The sequence below is a fragment of the Notolabrus celidotus genome, chromosome 1 (assembly GCF_009762535.1).
Source record: "Notolabrus celidotus isolate fNotCel1 chromosome 1, fNotCel1.pri, whole genome shotgun sequence".
Classification (NCBI taxonomy): Eukaryota; Metazoa; Chordata; class Actinopteri; order Labriformes; family Labridae; genus Notolabrus; species Notolabrus celidotus.
Genome location: NC_048272.1, coordinates 10,236,410 through 10,257,181, shown reverse-complemented (window position 1 = coordinate 10,257,181; position 20,772 = coordinate 10,236,410). Strand labels below are relative to the sequence as shown.

Below are 20,772 nucleotides of genomic sequence, written 5' to 3'. Positions count from 1 at the left end.
TTTTATATTGCATTACTTGGCATTTAGTGCACTTATTACTCTGGGATAAAAACTGTTTCTAACTGAGCCAGGCAGCTCTAGAAAGAGCAGGTGTATGACAGGTACAATATACGGTATGTGGTATATGAAGACGAGGCCACAAGGCGCGCAATATATGCTATCGTTGTTTTTCTAACCGCTTCTGTATGTTATGAGCTCCACTTCAAGACTGATGAAAACGACGTATCGCTCTAACCAATCAGGGCCCAATGCGCGTTAGATGCGAGGTGAAGCCGCGACCTATGATTGGCTGAGGTGCTTTTTTCCAAAGGGGCGTATTTTTCAAGCCATCTTGACTGAATATTTAGCCTCATCCAAGGAAGATTAAATTGATATCTTGAAGATTTGGCTACCCCTATGTTTAATACCTACATCATTTGAAAGGTTGAAACCACACGGATGAAACCGGGTCGAGTTTATGTGTTGAACCGTTGTCACGATGAAGAATTGACGTGGTGAAGATGACGCTGTCGCTCCAGAAATGACCGGCTAGCTAAGCTAACGACTAGCATGTCCGCCTTGGTTGTAGTCTGTCACTAGCTGACATTTAGCTAGGAGCAGTTATTCTGTTGGCACTACAGAGGACGAAGAAACAAGGTAAACCTCTCTGACATGTTCAGTATTCACATTTCTCTCAGGGAAACCTGCCGTTATGTTTCACGACTTCTGTGTCCTGTTCGACTGAGTAACGTTATCACATCTTTTTGCAGGGGTCTGGAGTACAAAGCAAAAACCCGAAACGTTGCACATTTATATGTCACTGTCTTATATATTCATGCAGTATATTTATGCATATAGGCACGGTGCGTATAGTGCGTCTGCTTTCTGGTTGCTGTTGGCATGTATAATTGGGCTGCTAATCAACTTGCAGTACAAATGTTGTCTCTGCTGTTGTGCGCTTAAAATGGCTGACAGATGTTAGATACTCGGGTTGGTATTTAGCGCTCTTCAACCTAACTACACACAGCAACAGGGGAAAAAAACACAGGATACTGGCTTCTCATTGGTCGGATAGAAAGGGAGCAATGTAACAGGCTTGTGATTGAACCAATGGAGAGACAAGCTGAGGGTCCATACATGTAAGCAGGGCAACTGCACTGTATTTGTGTTTGTGCAGAGAGAGTACTTGAGGTAACATACTGTGTTTTGAACATCACACACACAGAGTTGACCTCTTATAAAGAGTCACTTTATTGATTGAGGATTTTAAAATCAAATTAAATGAATGCTTTGATGAATAAAATGATTTTTTTGACTGGCAGCAATAAGGGAACATCAATTAAAACAATTAAACAGAGTAACATGACATTCATTAGAGGTGGACTTTTGCAACAAATTGAATGAGTAAAGGGGTTTTATAAAATATTAGTTGCAGTATTGTAACAGTCGTAATTTAGGCGCCCTTCTTTTAGAACATTTCCTATCAAGAAAATATGCTTTGAACAGTAAGGTGATTGAACCTCCTGTTATGTTGCGGGTCAAATTTGACCCTTTTAAAAGTGTATTTTAGGCAATGTATACCTTCCAAACCAGCTAAATGCAGCATAAAAATCTGGGCAGCATGTGACAGAAGAGGTGTTGTGTTAATTTATCAACATCACTTCATAAAAAAATAAAGATAAAAATGTAAAATAAAATAAACAAAATCTATATCTTGTAATAGTATTGTATTTATATTAAGGGCTTTCCAATGTACATTAAAAAAAAGCTTTAACATAAATTTTTATGAAAAAAGAATGAGTTATCCTCATTGAAACATGATCTGTGAGAACTAAAGAACGACAATGGACTAAATCTTGATTTAAATGGTTAGTAATGGAATTAAAAATTAGATTAAAAAAAATATGTTATGGGATTTTTCTGGTTCTGGTTCTGACACTTTTGGATAATTGAATATTCCCTGGATCAAATTGACTCAGGAACATTATTGCTGATCCAGAGAAACGAACCTAACAGGAGGGTTGAATTGATTTAATGAACTGCTATGGGATGTTAACTGCGAGGGTTGCATGAATTTGCTCTCACTGACTGATAGATATGAAAAGAAAGAGGTAATTTTCTTAATATGACCTGTCAATAAGTTGGTAATTTGTGATATCCTTTTTTAGGCATCACATAAACATTGTTGATGTTATTATAATGAAAAATTGAATCATGAACTAAACTGAAGAAAATGAAATGTTAAAATGAACCTGCCAGATGATGATTGGCAATTCACCAGTAGACATAAAATATGCTTAACAATTCTAGAAACACTGTAAATTACATTTGTTTGGAAACAGATGTAATTTAAAGCATCCCCCTTAGGACACAAATGTTTTTTAGGGAACATTCTTAAGTAAAAAACGATCAAACAAATTTAAATCAGGTCAATCTAAATCATGTAGGTTTCCCTACAAAAAAAAGAGAATAAAAATACGCTAATGTAGGACTGTATTAAAGCAAACTTGACTGTTACTCGTGAGTATATTCATAATCCTGATCCACAATTACTAAACAGCAATCTGCAACTCTGCATAAACAACATTTACAGTACCATAATAATAAAACAGCAGCTAATGTTAATCTGAATTTATTATTCAACTTTCTGATTTGTAATTAAACTGAAGAGGAATATGAGGACCTCGAAAGCCTGAATTGCTGCATTAAATTGTACTTACTCTTTCTCTGTACATATTAGGAGGCCGGTGTGAACTCCCATGCGGAAGACGAGGAGGCGGGAATGTGAGACAGGTGATAAAAGACTCAACATGGGTAGGGGTCGAGGAAGAGGGAGAGGAAGGGGCAGGGGATCTTCTGGCCAGCAGCGGCCCCCCTCGCCCTACAGACTGCAGCTTTCTCCCTCCAGGGAGACCTTAACATATGCTCAGGCACAAAAAATAGTGGAAGTGGACCTTGAGGGAAGGCTCCATCGGATTAACATCACAGATCCTCTGCCAGTCATCACAGAGGATGAGATGATGGCCCAGGACATTGTTGAGTGCAACAGCAACAAGGAGAACAGTGAACAAACCCAGAGTAAAAGCAAACCATGGAGGAAACCATCAAACAGTAAAAGCAGGAGGAGCGGTAAAAATACGTCTCAACAGAACCAGCGGTCTGGATCAAACCAGAACACAGGATCTACTAATTCATTACAGCACCCGTCCCACCAAACCCCTTTACCTGAGCCCACCTTTCGCCTGCTGTCTTCAGAAACCCCCTCAGAGGCGCCTCCTCTCCCATCAGCCTACTATCGTTACATAGAAAAGTCCCTGGAGGAACAGGACAGTGTGGCTGAGTACGACATGGATGAGGAGGACCTGGCCTGGCTGGAGATGGTAAACCAAAAGAGAGTATGTGATGGTCATGCCTCAGTTTCTGCGGACACTTTTGAACTCCTGATCGACCGCCTGGAGCGAGAATCCATTCTGGAGTCTCGCAGCCAGGCTCTGTCACAGAGTGCGGTTGACGAGGATGCTTTCTGCTGCGTCTGCCTGGACGACGAGTGTCTGAACAGTAACGTTATCTTGTTTTGCGACATCTGCAATCTAGCAGTCCACCAAGAGTGTTATGGTGTGCCCTACGTACCTGAAGGTCAGTGGCTGTGCCGCTGCTGCCTGCAGTCTCCTTCCCGCCCTGTAGACTGCGTGCTCTGTCCCAACAGAGGAGGTGCCTTCAAACAGACAAGTGATGGACGGTGGGCCCATGTTGTCTGTGCCATATGGATCCCTGAGGTTTGCTTTGCCAATACAGTTTTTCTGGAGCCTGTCGAAGGGGTCAAAAACATCCCTCCTGCTCGCTGGAAGCTCACCTGCTACCTGTGCAAACAGAAAGGCAGGGGGGCATCCATCCAGTGCCACAAAGCCAACTGTTACAGGGCCTTTCACGTCACCTGCGCCCAGAAGGCAGGTCTCTTCATGAAGATAGACCCAGTGCGGGAGACAGGTGTCAATGGGACCACCTTCTCTGTAAAGAAGACTGCTTTCTGTGAGCATCATTCTCCAGTGGGGTCACGGGGAAGGGATGGGTCTGGAGATGAGTCTGTTGAAGGGAGACTGGTGGGTGGCAGGGGTAACCGAGGTCAGAGGTCTTACACTCAAAGTCCCCCCTCACCGCAAAATAAGAAGGGTACTAAGGGCCAGAAGAAGAAGAACGGGAAGGGGTCCCGTGGGTCGACACGTCGCTCAAATGTGCCTGTGCTGCTTGTGCCTCAGATCCCGTCTCACAGGTGTGACATTTGCATACTGTTTGAATTTACATACACAGCAGACCTGATTAAGTCAGTGTAGCACTCTGCAATAGATTACTTATATTCCTTCAGGGATCCAAATGAAACACTTTACTCATCTAATTATGTATTGATCTAGTTCAAGGAGCTTTAAGTGATCCTACTGCAACCTTTTCTAATGTTTGACTGTTACATTACAACAGGCTGAACAAGATCTGCACAGGAGTGGAAGTCCAGAGGAAGAATCAGTTCATGCAGCGGCTTCATAACTACTGGTTACTGAAAAGACAGTCAAGAAATGGGATGCCTTTAATACGGCGGCTTCATTCCCATCTGCAGGCCAACAAGACTGCAGAGCAGGTGAGATGGATGAAGTAAATCGTCTGTTTTGAATTTAACATGAACAAGAGTAAAGTGTTTTCTCTCTTTTCAACTGCAAATGAAGAACAGTAGTCAGTTTAATGCTTTATCATGACAAAACCACCCAACTGTCAGCACTGTCTAACACATGACTGCAAGCTAAGGACCTGTGGTTTACCATCCTTCTTAAATGTGACTTGTTTAAAGCTGGTATCCACTTTTGTGTTGACTTAATATCTGTGTAGTAAAGTTTCATCAATTATGAAAAGAGGAATAGTTCAAAACCCCCAAAACTATTGTCATAATAGACCAAAGAATCAAGGAAATTTTAAATCTAAAAAGCTGGAACCAACTCTTGCAGCTCCATTTATCAGTACTTCTAAATAAGGTGACCAAGCAATGCAAATGATTCTCATTTAAGTCACAAAGTATACACTGGATTGAACCTTTAAACATTTTTAGTACTCACAAATGTATTTTTGTTTACTGTAGCATTAAATATAGAAAGTATTCCCATCCATCTTGTACTTTAACTTGAACTTATCATTTAAAACCACAAAATACTGTTGGTTAATGTCTCGGAGCACTTCCTCAAGTCATAATTTGGACTAAAAAGCAGGTTTTCCTCACTAAATGTTAAATTACAGTCTCTAAATGACACATTGATTCATTAAAATGCACAAAATGTCACTATTTTATAATATTAATTCCTAAATTGAGAGTTTAACTTCATGGACAATCAGTGTTTGAGTGAATAAGACCATACTGTAAAATATGACATTTAAAGTATTTTACCTCTGCCCTGCTGAAGTACCCTTAAGCAACTGCATCACTTTTCTTGTAGACATCAGGGCATTACATCTTTAAAGTTTCCCCTCATCCAAAAAAAAGTTATCGTCTCTTTATCTCGAAGCCATTTCTGTCTTTCTGAGACGTTTAGCATCCTGGTCAGCCTCACAGAGTTTGTTTTTTTTAAGTAAAGTATCAGGTCTATTATGGACCAATAAAGTCTTCTCATCACAAAGACCACCAATTCACTGGAATCAAACCACTTCACACCATGTTTGTACACTCACACACTTATCAAAACATAAGGCCAGACATCACCCTTAGCTAAAGCTGATTAGCTGATTAGCCGATTGAAGGTGTCCACACAACACTTCATCTTTACTGTAGACCTCACACAACTGCCAAGCGTTTGAGTGTGTAAAATTTGAGACATTGGTTTGAACTTGTTTCTGACTTTTATAATGAAAGGTGAGCCCTAAGCTGCTTAAAAACGGTTCCCTACATCTTATTAGATCTATCCACAGCGGTTGGGGTGTTAAAATACATAATGCTGGCTGCATTTTGGCAGTCATTTTGAATTGTAGACTTTATTACCAATTTAGATTGGGTCAGAATTAGGGTTGCAAAATTCCGGAAATTTTCAAAGTTAGAAACTGGAAAGCTGGAATTTACTAAATTGAAGGTTGGATCTTAATAGGGAACTTAAATATAGTTTAGTCAGCATAATCCTGACTAAAACAACCAGATTTCATGCAAGTACAGTTAAATATCTGTGCTATTCCTCAATCACATGTACAAAGCACACTGCTTACTGCAGGGCTATTGAGACCACGCCCCCTACACGCACTGTCCATTCCTCCACTACATGCACAGGTGATTTTTATTTTGGATGGATGTCTGCTTATAACAAAACAAATATTTATGCTTGGATATGATACCTGTCCATTAAACTACCCTCAATTCCCATAAATTCCCATAAATTCCCATGGACAGTTTCCAATTTGGAATATTTCCAAAATTCCCCAGCTTAACTGCCCTTTGAAATTTACCGGAAATTTTCCACCCCTTTGCAACCCTAGTCAGAATACTGATTTTTAATATTCTCTTCTGCTTTTTATTTTCAGAGGGAGCCTGATGAGAAGCTGTGTGCTGCCAGAGAGGAGCTACGATACTGGCAGAAGTTGAGGCAAGATCTAGAAAGAGCAAGACTTTTGGTGGAACTCATCCGTAAGAGAGAGAGGCTAAAGAGAGAGCAGGTGGGTTTAACTGGAGGTATGAGATGTAACACTAGTCTACTTCTATAGCCTCACATCAGCATTGCCATGCATATATTAATCATTTGAATGTTAGAGAGTGACCTTGTACATCCTCTCCTCTCCCATGTGTGTTTACCTCATCACTCCTCAGATGAAAATTCAGCAGGCTGCTCTTGAATTGAAGCTGACTCCTGCTTTAGTGCTTCTGCGTTCCACTTTAGACCAACTTCAAGAGAAGGACACTGCAAAAATCTTCTCAGAGGCTGTCAATCTATCAGAGGTTGGTGCTGTATAATATAAAACAATCTGCATAAATTAAAATGTAAATTAAACTTAGAATCGGCTAACAGTTTAATTTGCATGACTCCCTAAGGTCCCAGATTACCTGGAGTTTATTACTCAACCGATGGACTTCTCCACCATGCGCACCAAACTGGAGGGACATGCCTACTGCTCCATCGCTGATCTAGAGAAAGACTTCGACCTCATGATATCCAACTGCCTCAAGTACAACTCCAAGGACACAATGTTTCATAAGGCAGCCTTACAAATGCGGGAGGTGGGTGGAGCTGTTCTCCGTCACAGCCACAGGCAGTCCCAAAACATCGGTCTGGACCCAAATACTGGGATGCATCTCCCCGAGACTCTGAACAAACATGGTTTCTACCAATGCACATGGGACGATGGTGAGTTGAACGCTCAAATTCCTTCAATAACCAAATCCAATTTACACTATCTGTTAATCTGCTATTTTGTTTTCTCCTTTCTCTTTGCAGTGGATTCTCTCTTGGATCCAGACAACAGATTGCACTTGAGCACAGACGAGCAGCTAAAGGCCTTACTGGACAAACTGGACGTTGTCGCTTCCATGCGTACCAGCGGGGGTCGAACCAAACGCATCAGGCTGCTGCGAAGAGAGATCAACACACTCAGACAGAAGATGAACCAGCAGCAGCAGAACTCTCAGTCTGTGAATGGTAACGACAAGGAGGATGAGGAAAAAGAAGATGAGGAAGATGAGGAGGAAGAAGAGGAGGAAGAGGAGGAGAAGAAGGAAAAGGGAAAGAAAAAGAGGAAAACAAAAACTGTTGATAATGGATCTTTGAAAGCAATGTCCAACTCTAGAACAGGTAAATAATGTTTTTAATTTTATTCAACCACACTTGATGACCAAACGATGACTGTCCACATTCAAGGATTTAAGATAAGCTGTTCTGATTACAGTTTTTCTTTCTTATTACTGGGGACAGTACCTAGACTTGATTATTGGCCAATACAGACGCCCCATCCAAAAGGAGTACTTAAAAATGTATCACATTAACTATGAACACTGATAGCTGACATGACAGTTTGATTCATTGCTTGTTTTTATTTCAAAAAGTCCAATGTGAGGCCTTCAAATGTGGTTTTGTCCTTTCAATAATCCAAAACCAGTCAAATATGGACAACCAGACAAATGTGCTAGCTTCTGATTTGATTGCTTCTGGTCCCCTTTCAGATAGATTCAAACCAATTTGATTCCAGTAGGGCCATTCACAGCTGGTTCTATGTATATGTATGTACAAGGGATGACTGTAGTGGTAGAGTGTAGACTGTAATATGTTGAACTATGAAGATATCTGAATTGGATGTTTGAACTAGCTACCTGGCCTAGCAGCCTACCGCTATGTCACACTTTTCTTTGCTCTGATTGGTTGTATTGTCTATTAGCATTGATAAAGTCCTTGGGAATCAAAATAAGCTAAAGGCTAGTTTAAGATGAATTAGAATTTATGACCATAGTTATGGTATTAAGTTAACAATCTGAATCAGAGAAAAGCACTTTTGAATTAATTAATGACATGTCAGTTTAGCTGTTTATGATAAGAAAGAAAATCATGATGTATTCAATGTCTTTTCGATCCAGATGACTCTCCCCCTGTCCTGGAACTAACCTGCCCAGTATCATCGCCGCTCCCTGGAGACGCTCCTCTGGAACCCCCCGTCCTCGGCATTGTAACTGGAGGACGAAGATCGCCTGGACGCTCCTATAAGCGTCAGCGGTCATCTCGTAGTGGAAGCAAAAGCCAGGGCGAAGATGACGCTGAAGTCGGTGAAACGCCGTCATCGCAACCAGAGGCTGTTCATGAAGTTACCCCTCTGGGATCACCACCAACTCTGCCTCTGGTCGGAGTCGGCCGTCGCACGTCTGTCCTGTTTAAGAAAGCTAAAAATGGGGTACGAATGGGGAAAACCAAATCCACACCACAACAGAACGGAAAGACACCTGAGGAGAAAACAAACGGGTTGGATAGCAGCCCTGCCAGCCCAAAGTCACCCAGTGTGACCAACATCACCACTTTACTTCCAACTCCAAATGCTTCCCCAACTCCTCCCTCTCCTTCCTCACACCACCTGAGGTCCAGAGGACCCAGCTCAGAAAGTGAGGCAGAGAAACTCCCCTCACCACCCAGAGAAGAAAGTAAGGATAAAATTCAGAACTCTATTACAGGAACAGACTCTGGAAAGATATATTTGTCTGTATTTATTTTCTTTGTCTGCTTTTGCTAGGCCTGACAAATGGAAAACACACCCTTGCAGACCAGGATGATGATGATCAAAAACTAAAGTAAGTGGGATTTGGGTCTCATGCAACTAGAGTGACAAAAAACTAACAATTTAAGGCATTACACGCTCTTATACTAGCAATAGTATCATCCTTAAAACCATCCTGACATCTCTCTTTCCTCTCCTCTTGTTCACAGCTGTAGTGTCTCTCCCCCCAAACGAAGCCGTGGTAAACCTGCACTGGCTAAAGTTCCAAAAAGTGAGAACGGAGACATCTCTGGGTCTGGTGTGTATCGTGAGAAGGCAATGTAAATTCTGTACACTGTCTCAAGTCTTTTTGTTGTGAGTGTACAGGTGCAAAATGCAAGACTGATCAATACAGTAGCTTTAAATCCTCAGTTTGGGCTCAAGGTTTCTCACAAACACAATTTAATTGGACGTATTGGAATATCCTGTTCACAGGAACATCTACACTTCTGTCTTTAGATAGTGAGACCGAGTTAGCACCTTTGGATCTCGTTTGGGCTAAAAGCAGAGGATACCCATCGTACCCAGCTATGGTAAGGATGGATTTTAAACACTGCTGTTTCTCTGGCTCAGTGCATCCCATAGAAGGAAATGCTAACTGATGCAGCTTTGACTGACATAATCTGTTGTTTCAGATTGTTGACCCAGACATGCCCCAGGAAGGGCTCCTTCACAACGGCATCCCCATTCCAGTGCCTCCTGTGGAGGTGCTCAAACTGGGCGAGTGGAGAGGAACGGAAGAAGGCAAAAAGCTCTTCCTGGTGCTCTTCTTTGACACCAAAAGAACTTGGTAAGATTCAGACAAGCTGGCGCAACCTCAGGCTGAATTTTGAAACAATGTGGAGCAGTGTTGGTCACTGAGAAAATTGTCCCTCTTGGTTTTCAGGCAGTGGCTCCCTCGGAACAAACTGCTGCAGATGGGAATGGATGACACTGTAGATAAACTGCGTCTAATGGAAGGAAAGAAACCAAGCGTTCGAAAGTCTGTACACACTGCATACGACCGGGCTATGGTGCATTTAAACCATGTGAGAGGAAATCTTAACTTCACTCCCTCTAATTTTATATAGATTCAGAATTTACTCATCATAAACAGGCTGCCTGGTTCCGTGTATAAAAGCTTTATCCATGCTCTCCTAGAGGTGGGAAAGTATTAAGGATTTAATTTCCAACAGTTTTCTGCATTAAACTGTAAATCTGATTTTTAAAGTTTAGAGAGAACGTGCTCGAAGACATTTTCCTAGATGAATTTGTTCATTTATTCCTGTAATTTTTAAAAAGATTTTACACAACCACTGTTGCTATGTGTTCTTATAAAGATTTTATTTAAGGCCAAAGTGAGTCAAGACTTGAGAGAAAGTGTAAATATTTAATTGTCAAAGGGATTTTCTTGATTCAGAATATATTTAGATTGTAGTTGCCATTGAAATGTCACTGTGTTTGATAAATTGTGAAAGTCCCACTTATTGCACATGTCATATCTGGACTCTGTGGGTGATAATATGTATATATATATTTTTTATTCAACCCTTGGTGGTGTTTGTCATATTACACAAACATTTCTCCTAAGTTTCACAGTAGAACTGGGATGATTTATTGATTAGCTGTCAACTGAATTAATTGCCAACTTTTTGATAATTAATGAGAGGGATGAGTTATTCAGTAGAAAAAAAGCTTCACATATGTGGGTGGTTTCTTGTTTCTTTACTCTCCTATGATATCAAATTGGACAGATTTGGGGTTATGGAAAAAACAACAAGCCATATAAGTAAGTCAGGCTTTTGAAACATTGATACTTTTTTCTTCTTTCTGTCATTTTCTAGACCAAAAAACGAATGAATCCAGAAAATAATGAGTATATTGATAGGAAAATCTATGAATTGCAACCGCCGAGCTTTCATGGGCTGCCAGTGCATGTGTCTTTTAGTCCAGCTATGATGTGTTGTAGGTGGGACTTTAGAGGTCTTTGCTTATTTTTCCATATTGTGAAACTGTAATTTGATACCAGAATGTTGGAGCCTGCGGTGCAGCTCAGTAAGACGTGAAGCCACTATTTAGATTAAGCTGATTGTCCTGTGGTGAAAACAGAGTCTACTGCAATCACTCACTGAGGAGCTTGTTTTCAAATCCGGCTGAAATGACTTGAAAAGCACAATTGGTCTGTTAAAAGAAATGTGGAATAGGATCGGTGACTCCTGGAGCCATGTGTGTGGCTAAAATGTGTGTGTATGTGTGTACAGTATATACATATATGAGTACAAGCTCAGTGTAGTAAGGGTGCATGTGTATAGTTCTGTAAATATGTAAATGTATGTTTATATTGGCTTACAGGAAGTTATTTAAGGAATGCAAAAATCAAATTTAGATTTTAATTTATAACTTGTGGCAGTGAAGAGTGTTATTTAAAAAGTTAAATATTGATAAGATTTATGTATGATGCTAAGTAGCTCTTTGTACTAGTGGCGGTATTCACCAACATGTCAGAAACATGATCTAAATGTGAGGTGGCACAAGACCCCAGCTCTGTAGGCTGCAGTTGTCTACAAGATTGCTTTTTCTTGGGTGGCACAGGAGATGTTTGATCTTGTCATTTGAATTGAACTGCAAGATCTATTATCTGCCTGAGACAATATTTTCTCACACAAGAATAAATGCTGTTTGAAACAACTTCATGTGTATGTCATCTTTGAACCACAAGGTATGATTTCAAAAGCAGAAATAGAAGTAAAAGAAGAGGGAAGAACATGAATGTTGGAAGTGTTTTTGTGCATCTGATTTTAACAAAGCAGAGTTAACTTGTACAGTACACTGAGGCTCTTTGAAAAGTTGCAGCATTTTATTTCTGACAAAGTCCCAAAGTTTTGTGAGGTAACACCCCTCAGCTTTGATCTTAAAATCTGTGTTAATCCTAACTGCCTTGCCAGGTTTAACAGCTTTAATGTTGCCTAAAAAATTATGACACCTGTTGCTTTTTGGAAAACAAAAGACAGATTTTCACCCTAAATGGAAACGTTGTATACAACATAGTAATCCATAATCTTTGGTTAGGTGGCTAGGAGTATTTCACATGAACTATCAAGGGACAAGATTTTTGTTTTCATATTATATTATTATATTTCATACAAAGCCAGGCATAAACTAAACTAGAGTTTTAGTTAGATCACGTATGTGTTGGGAATAACTTAAAAAAGGGTGTTATATTTACACTTTTAAGGCAATAAACTTCAAACATATACACACTCTTGTGCTATGTTAACTACTTTAAAGTAATTATTTGATGATACAGTCTGTATTCTACTGCCATCATACAACATATGATTTGATTCCTGTGAAGCTAAGTTGTTCAATTTGGGGGTTGGCCCAGCCAATCAGAATAATTGAACCTCTGAAGTTTTCTGAAGTCTTTTTTCTGAGTTTCCTCAAAATAATCACATGATATAATATTAATTCTAGGAATTATAATTCATTATATATACCACTTACAGCATAATCCTTTGTTCCTCATTACTTATTAGGAGTATTACATTTTTTGGACTGGATGTTCTATTCCTCCCATAATTAGAGATAAAAGGCATCTTTATTCTGCATTATTTGTAGAGCAGTAATATGGAAAAGAGAAGGTTTCTAGTCAATTGTAATGTTCAGGTCTGACAAATTAAATCCCCATCTTATTGACATCTCTTCAAAATCAATAAAAGTGAGTCTTTGTGCAACCTGGGATTTATTTTATAATACTATAGACATACTCTTAAGACTTGAATTGACAAGAAATTCCTCCGAGGACACCAGGAGGAGGCTACCGTTTATAGACCATCTTTACAAAACTATTATCCAAAACGAAAAGTTGCCTGAAGTCACAACATTAAGTGACAGAAAAAAACACTGCATGATCTCAGTCTGTTTTTTCTAAATTTAAAAGATGTTCACACTAGCATGGTTTGACTTCTAGAACAGAGACACTAATGATGACAATGATGATTATGAAAAGTGATCAGGTGCAACCAGCTGGGATTTCCTACTTGTTTTCTGCACAAAATGTAACATGAATGAAACCTGACCATTAAAAAGAGTGGAAACATCAGTTGGATATGAAGCAACAGCATGTGTTCAAGTTCTGTAACAGGGAAGTGCCAGCACATTCATACAGGGCGATGTGTTTGTTTATGGCTCTGTATGACACATAGCAGCCCATCCCAGTCATGCCAGTTCCAGTTGTTGATATTCCAGTTTTTCTTGAGCCTTAAACGCACCATATTTTTGTTTCTTGCATATCCTGTTGTGTAACATGTTGATATTTTTTTTGTCTTTAAAAAAACTAATCTGAGAAAGTTTATCTAACCCTTCATCTTAACTTACACCAGAAAGAGTAGTTCTAGCCTATGAATGAACTGTCACCTGTTTGATACATTCACCGTCCGCGAGGGAAATTTCTCTTTTGTTGCAGTAATAAAACAATATAAAAACATTTAAATATCATTGCAATTATTTCCTACCACAGTTCATCTTAATAAAACACACTAATGATGTTTCTTTTTTGCCCTGACTCTTTCAGACTGAAAGCAGTGATGCAACAACATACTTACTTTCTTATTTAAGGAAAGAAATAATACTAGCTTAAATGAGATCACTCCTTCTTAAATAGTGAAAAACGTAGTGTTTAGTCCTCGTAGTCAATGTCTGTCAAGTCCAACTAGTGTCAAAAGAGGGTTCAAAAATATCTCAGAACCAGTGTACAAACTATTGTTGACTGAGGCAGAGCAGCTAGAGCAGCACTTAGAGTCCTATAGAAGAGATAAGAAGCCGTTATCTGTGGTGTCTTGCTGGTCAGATTTGCCCCCTCGAGAGCTCTTGCTGGGGTTCGGGGTGGTTGAATACTTTGGGGGGTATCTGATGAAGAGACGGTCCTCCTCCTTTTTTATCCACCTCAGAAGCTTTGTGATAGCTGTGATGGCACAGGCCTTTGTCACCAGAGGACTGAAGCAGGTGTACAGCTCAAATTTACTCGTGACCTAAAACAGAGAGGACAACAGAGATTTTAGGTGATGAAAAGCAAATGTCAGTCATCTGCATAAAAATCCCTTCAAATTTTGGGACTTTTGTAAATTTCATTTTAATGCCACTTTGTTTTCTTGCTGAGAGCATGAAGAGCAGTTTAATTGCTTTTTTATATTTAAAAGTGAAGTGGATTTCAGATTATTTCACATCACTGTTTCCAAAATGTTGGGGCGATATAAATAAAACTGAATGAGGATTTGCAAAATGTTGAACCCCATATTCAACTAAAAAATCCCACAAATATAACAAAATAAATGTTCTAACTCAGAATTTTTGAAATATTTTTTGGAAAAGTATGTGCTCATTTTGGATTCAATTTAAGATAATATAATATGATACAAATACAGGGTTTCAACAGTTCTTAAGTCATCATATTCTGTTTTTATTTGCATTTTACACCGCATCACAACTTTCTTTGAAATGTGTTTGTACCTAAACTTGTGTGTTCACTGATACTAAGTATCGATCTGACTCCAGTTCAGTCAAAAAAAAACCTAAATAAATATTTGCACATACCTGAGACAGCTGTAGGCCTATGCTACTGACCCCTTTATGGCAACGCCCCTCAAAACTATGTGCATACTGTACACTATGTTTAAACTAGAAACACTTTCAGTGTAAATTACAACAAAATGACTTGTTTTTCTAACTCAGACTAACATTACATTCTCTGCTTGCTCTTTACTGTTAATTACTACTTGATGATACATAGCCTGAAATCGATTCTTAGAATATTGCTTTGAAGCAGTGGGGGATTGATTTCTTGTGCTATCACCTGAAATGTGTTTTAGGCTAATAAATGCATGCATCAGATCAGTGTGTGGACTGGCGACTGCAATACAGCATTCTAGGCTTTATCAGGGGTACTTCTGATTGTGTTATCACCAGTGAAACACCTCTAATCTTATCAGTTCTTCAGAAAGCTACAGCTAGAAGCGTGATACGTCAGCTTAGCATGAAGATCTTCAAGTTTCATAGCCATACTGATATTCAAGACGACAAAACAACAACATTCACCCCCTTTCAGTGTATGCCGATCGAGAAATGAGCTATCCAGACTACACCCGTCTTTTGTAGCAGGCTGTAAACATGTTTATTTCTGCTGTAAAGATTGGCTTCTTTGAATTGGTGTGTATGTGTTTTCAGGTACTTCCAGAGCCAGCCTCAAGCGGATCCTCGATGAACTGCAGTTTTTAGCACTTCTGCATTGGACTCATATTTTTAGACCGGAGGTTGCCACTTGGTACTATCCCATGAATCTATTTAATTAACAGTATTAAGTTGTACATAGTGATAGGGAAAATGTATCCGTGAACATACCCATGCTAGCAGGGTTTCCCTCTCAGCGACGTGGTAGATCAGCTTGAGGGGTCGTGAGGTGCTGTGGATGCGGCTGTGCATGTACCGATAGAGGTCTAGAAGTCTCATTTTCTCCCCTTCACTGCTGTAGGGCGCCTCCATCTCTGGGCTGCAAACAATAACAAATCACAGATGAAGCATTACAGAAAAAAGGACAGGGTCCTCAACAAAATGTTGCATGTTTTGCCTTCATTGAAACTACAGCTTTTTGATCACAGTGAGAAAGTTTGATAAGCCTTAAAAAACTCAGCTTCAAAAGCAATTTGAACAAGGACTTCTTGTTCTCTGTAACATTGCTGAGAACACTGTTAAGTGAATAAAATCATCTCATGAAGAGTTATGAATATTTGTATGACTTTATTTCAAGGTTTCACTTTGCTGCTGACTAATGTAATAGGACACTTAATGCTTTCCTTCCACTCATTAAGAGGTTAGTGAGGTAAATAAGAAGAAAACTTTGAATTTAAAAAAAAATATATTTTCCCGATGTCCATTTTCTCACTTTTCTAAACTCTTGTTGTTGTTTCATGATTAATGGCATATTGACAAACACACACCTGGTGAACTGCGTGAGCTGGCGGTAGGTGTCTGGCACATCAAAGGGTTTGTACATGAAGTGTCTGAGGTCTGAAACGCCCACCTGGCTCACGCTGTACGACTGCACTTTGGCGATGAGGCTCAGGGAGTTCTGAGCCACCATGGCCTCCTCTATCTTCCTCTTACAGTCAGCCACGGCGTAGAAAGCTTCCTTGTCTGTCGAGAGCAGCAGCAAACAAACAGTGCATTCTGGAGGGTCCAGGTAAGAAATGTATGCGTAAAAGTAACAGTCCGGGTTAAAAAGGGGGAGGCAGATTGGAGTCCAGATCTCCCCAGCCTGAAAGGCAGAGGAGGCCCCGATGAGGTTGAGCAGGAGGTGGACGTCCGCGGGCTCCAGCCTACTGTCCTCAATCACTGTCTTTTCCTGGACGATAGTGAGCAGCTGGTTCTTAGCGATGAGGATGGAGAAAACCAGATTAGGTGTGATGGCTTTCTGCAGAATCTGGCTGAGAGAGTCCCTGAGAGAGGATGCTAAAGGCAGGCAGTGCACGGCTGCAAGCAGGAAGCTTGGGTCAGAATCCACAAGGTTGAGGAGGCCATCAAGGATCTTCTCTGATCCCGCAAGGAGTCTCCTCAGGTCATAGTTTTTCTTGTGTTCAAAGATGCGGGATATACTTGCCTGTGTTAGCATGCTTATGATCTGATAGTAAACATAAAGGAGTTCTCCACGCAGCTGCCGCTCAGACTGACGACTGCTGGAGACACACACCAGCACCAGGGGCCCCTTCTGTAAGAAGACCACAGTGTGCTCCTCTGGAGGAAGAAGAGAGGGAAGCAGTCAGAAAAAAATACAGGTAACAATTATTGTCTGCTAATAATGATCAGAGTATCTGTATCCTGGTACTTCATGATGCATGTTGAAACCATTTATTGAAAACTGTATCACCAAACTGTTGAAAAATCCAGAACTAATGGTTTCACTGTGCCCTCAGATCCATTACCAGAGATCCATATGACACTCATCATGGGTCTTTTTTAAAACTTGAACACAACTACAGGTGCATCTCAATAAATTAGAATGTCATAAAAAACTTCAGTATATTCTTTCAGTTAATTAAGAAAGAAAATATTCAAAACATTCTAGACTCATGATATGTAAACTAAAATTTTTGAAGCATTTTTCTATTTGAATTTTGATTATGTCCTACAGCTCAAAAAATGTTAAAATACAAATCTCAAAATATTAGAATCTTTCATTTTGAGTCTGACTAAATAACTATTCAGACAGTGTAAATTGCATGCATCTCTCAGTCTTGTTCAGCACACACAACCACAATCGTGTGAAAGACTGCTGACTTGACAGTTGTCAAGAAGACAATCATTGACACCGTCCACAGGGTGGGTAAGCCACAAAACGTCATTGCTGAAAAGGCAAGTCGTTTGCAGTGCTGCATTGAAGCATATTGATAGGAAGTTGACTGGAAGAGAAGGTCAGCTAGAAAAAGGTGCACAAGCAACAGAGATGGCCGCAGTGAGAGGGTTATCAGGGCTGGTGTCAGTGCATCAGGAGCACAGATGTCTTCTGAGCTACAACTGTCACATTTCCAATGTCTAGCTAGTCTTGAACCAAAGACAATGTCAGAAATTTCTCACCTGGGCTAAGGAGGATATAAAACTGTACTGTTGCTTAGTGGTCCAAAGTCTTCTTTTCAGATAAAAGCTAAATTTGCATTTCATTTGGAAATCAGTGGAGAGGCACAGAACCTAATGTGTTTGAAGTTCTGAGTTAAGTTTCTGCAGTCTGTGGTGATTTGGAGTGCCACCACTGAGTGAGACATGAGTTGACGTAGTGCTAAACACAAACACTGTGCTGAGAACCGGTTTTGAAATCAGTCACGATCAAATGGTCGCGAATCAGCGGCACTTGTGCATGTGAGCGGGGGCGTCGTTTTGGAGGAGCTCCGAGGGGAGGGGGGGAGGGGTTAGACGGAGTCCTGAGGAAATGCTACATTCAAATCCATGCTAGTTTTCAATGAATACCAACACTAGCTTTACTTATGTTAAAAAAAACAAAACACTTTTTCACAATATTATGATTTATTGAGATGCACCTGTAGAAAATAATTCTTCACTACTGTCTTGTACTTCAAGTTACACAGTTCTATTCCAAACTTGTGTAATCTACCTCAAGGTTGTGTGCAGCTAACATCATTATTATTCACACACACATCACGCTCTCAAGACAGACAATGAAGACAATTCAATTTGAAGCTATCGAATCACTGCAACTCAGTGTGAAGTAGTGTTTACTGAATATTTACTGACTCTCCTTTTCTTCATCTAAATGGACAGTTACAAAATTCACACTTACCTGAATAAACTGAGCGGATGATATTATCTCCACTCTGAACAAATGACACCAGCGCCATCATGACTCCCATGGTCGATGAAAGGGCCTCTTCACTACCGTATCGTGAATAGATTGGTTTCCCTGCTTCACTTAGCACAAAAACATGCTTCCTATGCTGCCGCCAGCTCTCAGCTGTCACATCCTCGTCACGGTGAGACAGGAAGTTAGGGGATTCTTGGGTACCTGCCTCCAACAAAGGAGATGACCTTCCTTTCACACCTATACCTTGCTCCTCCAGCTTGGCCTTGGCCAGCATTGTAACAACAAACTCCCCAGAGTCGCTCTGTTCATTGTCATTAGCAGCTCCCTCGCTTCCTCCATCAGACTGCTGGGTTGACATATTGTTGTGGTTCTCAGAGTTTTCCGCGTCCTCAGTCTCCAGCTCTGTTACCTGATCAGAATGGGGCTCTGCATCCAGACTCTGGCGCTCTGCATCCAGACTCTGGCGCTCTGCATCCAGACTCTGGCGCTCTGCATCCAGACTCTGGCGCTCCACACCCAGACTCTGGTGCTCCGCATCCAGACTCTGGCACTCTGCTGAAACATCTGAAGACAGTGAATCTGCAGTCTCCTCTTTGGTAGTACTGGTACTGTTGTTTCTCCCCACCACATCAGGAAACATGTGATTTCCCAAGAGGGAGAGGGAAGTAGCCAAGTTATCACCTAAGTTGAAAGAAAAATCAAATAAGGAAATTAATCATACAGTGAAGACAGGTGCTCTTAAACTCAGAATAGCTTTGATGACAGATGAGATAGTGTACCAGGTGGATTGTTCACAGAGGGTGGATCACAAATCTTTACTCCATGTGCCTCTCCTTCTTGATGATTGTCTCTCTCCATGATACCATCCCAGTCACTGGTGATAAAACAAAAATAACGCATGTAACCCACAATTCTCAACACCATAGCTTTAATCCCCTAATTTCTCAGTGGTTGTAGCTGAACCTTGAGACAGCATGCATCTCTGTGTCTAATGAATAGAAGCACTCATACTAGTGGTCAGGTCACATGATAAACAGAGGATAACTGGTTACAACAGAGAATTACAACTCCAAGATACCAAACAGACTCTGGAATTTAAGACTGATCACAATCTCCAGCAGTCTGGCTAATGTTGCACTGAAGATTAAAGGCAGACTAAAGTAAATGTTATTTGACCGCCGGAGCTACTGAGCTAACGTTTGTTTATCAACGGTGTGAATTACTTATAAAACTAGTATCAGGTTTTCTGATAACTTCACCGTCGCCAAATAAGTATATTTTTCCAAAATGAAAATGATCCACTGAGAAATCTGATGCAGCTCAGTTGTATGACTGCAGATACACGGCTAACAGTGCATGCTAGCTGCCGACATACAGATCAATTTCATGGCCTTGGCTTAACAGTCAGCATGCAAGCATTCTTGACTAACTAATGTTAGACAGGCAAAAATAAACAACGAAACTTACGTTTTAGGTACAGTCGAAATGCTGAGTTGGAAGTCTACTTCGATACATTTACCTTCATCGGCAGCCCCAGTGGCAAACAAGCTGTCAAGAATGAGAAGCAGAAAACAAATTTTCCTCTTAGCACCGCAGACATCCGGAATCTCTGATGACAAGTTCAGATGTCCAATCAGAGGGCTTGGTCACGACGATTAGTCCCGCCCCCTTCTGGGTATGTTCCAGGGAGCGACGTCATACCACGCAGCGTATGACATTTACGCTAACTTACTAAGTGCTGTGAACATAATGTTGCAGTCTTTTTTTCACATTTATAGTGTCATCATCATGGAAGTATACAACTATTAAATATACAAAATTATTTTCCTTTTCAGCTCTTAACATTTTTACATCAAGCTGACGTTGCAAGGAGCTGGAGATCAGGGCTTTTAGTAGCCTGTAGTCGTAATTGTTTATGTTTTCAACATTGTTAATAGGGGTAAAACCATGGGTAAAATTGACCGCGTTATTACTTAAGCATAGCATCAATTGAACCTAAGGCTGTTAAACTAAAATTGAATGTAATGTATGTGTTCCAATGTATACAGACGGATCAAAAGAACCGGAGAGTGGGAGAGTCGGGTTTGGAGTACCTGAGCTGGGAGTTAAAAGGGGGGGTGCGGATTCTTGACCACATGTCAGTATTTACTTCTGAAATGGTGGCATAACTATGGGCACTTTGGTGGGTAGAGGACAAGAAA

At 40.4% G+C, this 20,772-nt stretch overlaps 2 protein-coding genes across 6 annotated transcripts; one reads left to right on the top strand and one right to left on the bottom strand.

Annotated features, from left to right (window-relative positions):
• The first annotated feature begins 297 nt into the window (after window positions 1–297).
• On the top strand, window positions 298–11,895 carry brpf3a (bromodomain and PHD finger containing, 3a). Of its 5 annotated transcripts, none has more exons than XM_034690524.1 (13): window positions 299–636; window positions 2,720–4,249; window positions 4,453–4,609; window positions 6,523–6,654; window positions 6,806–6,934; window positions 7,028–7,340; window positions 7,431–7,784; window positions 8,561–9,115; window positions 9,205–9,262; window positions 9,399–9,460; window positions 9,688–9,761; window positions 9,864–10,018; window positions 10,115–11,895. In XM_034690524.1, exons 2-13 carry the CDS (start codon window positions 2,739–2,741, stop codon window positions 10,296–10,298), a joined length of 3,684 nt encoding a protein of 1,227 aa, XP_034546415.1. In that variant the 5' UTR covers window positions 299–636; window positions 2,720–2,738; the 3' UTR covers window positions 10,299–11,895. The 5 variants fall into 5 exon arrangements, with proteins under 5 accessions (XP_034546474.1, XP_034546415.1, XP_034546349.1 ...); XM_034690458.1 differs by having other exon boundaries at window positions 9,664–9,761; XM_034690322.1 differs by having other exon boundaries at window positions 9,399–9,487; window positions 9,664–9,761.
• A 1,035-nt stretch (window positions 11,896–12,930) lies between these two features.
• On the bottom strand, window positions 12,931–20,175 carry mon1bb (MON1 secretory trafficking family member Bb). The gene is made up of 6 exons (XM_034690693.1): window positions 20,039–20,175; window positions 19,351–19,445; window positions 18,551–19,252; window positions 16,200–16,992; window positions 15,604–15,751; window positions 12,931–14,237 (listed from the first exon to the last, which is right to left on the bottom strand). The coding sequence occupies exons 2-6, from the start codon at window positions 19,427–19,429 to the stop codon at window positions 14,010–14,012; spliced, it is 1,950 nt and encodes a 649-aa protein (XP_034546584.1). The 5' UTR covers window positions 19,430–19,445; window positions 20,039–20,175; the 3' UTR covers window positions 12,931–14,009.
• Between the last annotated feature and the right edge of the window lie 597 nt (window positions 20,176–20,772).

Excerpts from the sequence above, each read along its gene's own strand:
- brpf3a (XM_034690322.1), top strand. The coding sequence starts at position 2,739 with ATGCGGAAGACGAGGAGGCGGGAATGTGAGACAGGTGATAAAAGACTC. Across the intron at positions 4,250-4,452 it reads CCTCAGATCCCGTCTCACAG|GCTGAACAAGATCTGCACAG; the intron begins GTGTGACATTTG and ends ACATTACAACAG. Across the intron at positions 9,263-9,398 it reads GATGATGATCAAAAACTAAA|CTGTAGTGTCTCTCCCCCCA; the intron begins GTAAGTGGGATT and ends TCTTGTTCACAG.
- mon1bb (XM_034690693.1), bottom strand. The coding sequence starts at position 19,429 with ATGGAGAGAGACAATCATCAAGAAGGAGAGGCACATGGAGTAAAGATT. Across the intron at positions 19,253-19,350 it reads CTCTGTGAACAATCCACCTG|GTGATAACTTGGCTACTTCC; the intron begins GTACACTATCTC and ends CTTTCAACTTAG. Across the intron at positions 15,752-16,199 it reads CAGCTCACGCAGTTCACCAG|CCCAGAGATGGAGGCGCCCT; the intron begins GTGTGTGTTTGT and ends TATTGTTTGCAG.